The sequence below is a fragment of the Merops nubicus genome, unplaced genomic scaffold (genome assembly GCF_000691845.1).
Source record: "Merops nubicus isolate BGI_N331 unplaced genomic scaffold, ASM69184v1 scaffold36878, whole genome shotgun sequence".
NCBI classification, from domain to species: Eukaryota; Metazoa; Chordata; class Aves; order Coraciiformes; family Meropidae; genus Merops; species Merops nubicus.
The window spans coordinates 3,365-4,681 of NW_008628337.1; the positions used below are offsets into that span (position 1 = coordinate 3,365).

The window sequence follows — 1,317 nt, forward strand, 5'->3', positions numbered from 1 at the left end:
GCACCATGGGTGTCTGGGTCGACCGGCTGGAAGCCACCTTTTCAGGGACCAGGACAGCGATGTCCTTGGCAGGGGCAGCTCGGGCATCTGCAGGGAGCAAGGGGAGGTGTAAGCCAGGTGGACTAAGCCAGGAACAGGGTGGCAAGTGGTGCCCTGCTCCCCAAAGCCCAGAGGGGGGATGTCCCCCGGGGACTCAAGGCCCCCAGGAGCATCCCAGAGGCCCTGGCACCACAGCCAGCCCCACGGCTGCCCCACACCCTGTGGTACAGGTCTCGTTCACCTGATGCCTCGAGGTGCACCTTCCCCGAGGGGGTGCTGTAGGGCCCCTGCCCGGCCTTGTTGACACAGGCCACACGAAACTTGGCGGTGCTCCCGGGGGGCAGCTCTGTCACATTGAAGGAGCAGTCGGTGATGCCAGTGCTGACAATCTTCCACTCGTGCTCCCCTGCCAGCATGGGAGCAAGATGAGATGAAGGCAGAGCAGGGACAGCCCCCTGTCCCCAGCTCCTGACCTGTCACCCTGCCAAGCCCCAAGGGGACAGCAAGGGCTTTGGGCACTTTTGCCCTGGTTTGGTGCCCCTGTGTGAGCCTGTCTTTCTGGCTGTGGCTACCAGGCGATGGGAGGCAGTCCCACATACCGTCCAGCCTGCGCTCCAGTGTGTAGGTGCAGGGGGCTTTGCTCTCCGCAGGTTTCCATAGCACCAGCACCGTGTTCTTGTACTTCTGGGGGATCTCTGGAGTGCCCGGCCGCCCAGGGAGCCCTGTGACAGGACAGACAAGGTGGGTTGGGTGCCCGGCCAGGGGCTGGGCAAAGCTGCTGTAACGCAAGGGCAGCACAACATGTGAGCTCAGAGGTGTGCCCATGCAAATCCAGCCTGTCCCACTCAGAAGTTCCAGTCTCTTACAGATGTGGAGCACAGAGCTCAGACTGGTCTCCAGCCCTAGGGTACATGCTCGGCCTGCACCTCTATCCCCTCAGGTCCCCCCTCGCCTCCTTACGTGCCACAGCCAGTGTGCAGGAGCTGATGGCAGTGCCCAGGGTGTTGGCGGCTGCACACTCATACAGCCCCGCGTCCTTTCTGGACACCTTGGCGATGGTGAGCATCTGCCGTCCATCCTTGCAGGAGATGACATTCAGCCCGCTGTCCAGCTGCAGGGACTTCTTGTCTGCAGGGGGGAGCAGAGGAGAAGGGTGTTACAGTGTCCTCCCAGTGCCCACCTGTTGAGGCAGCGCAGGCAGCCACCCACCTTTCATCCAGAGGATCCTGGGGGTCGGGCTGCCAGCAGGCAGGCAGCAGAGGGTCAGCGCCTCGCCCT

The 1,317-nt window shown here is 63.2% G+C and overlaps 1 protein-coding gene across 1 annotated transcript in view; it reads right to left on the reverse strand.

The window, feature by feature from the left end:
- Window positions 1-1,317, reverse strand: part of LOC103779004 (striated muscle-specific serine/threonine-protein kinase-like) — a gene marked incomplete at its 5' end in the record, with an annotated part of 4,268 nt that overhangs the window by 2,629 nt on the left and 322 nt on the right. Inside the window, 4 exons of the mRNA XM_008946622.1 lie at window positions 5-87; window positions 281-445; window positions 639-761; window positions 1,000-1,167. Of these exons, the coding sequence (XP_008944870.1) occupies window positions 5-87; window positions 281-445; window positions 639-761; window positions 1,000-1,167 (539 nt within the window). The remainder of the gene's footprint in view (window positions 1-4; window positions 88-280; window positions 446-638; window positions 762-999; window positions 1,168-1,317) is intronic.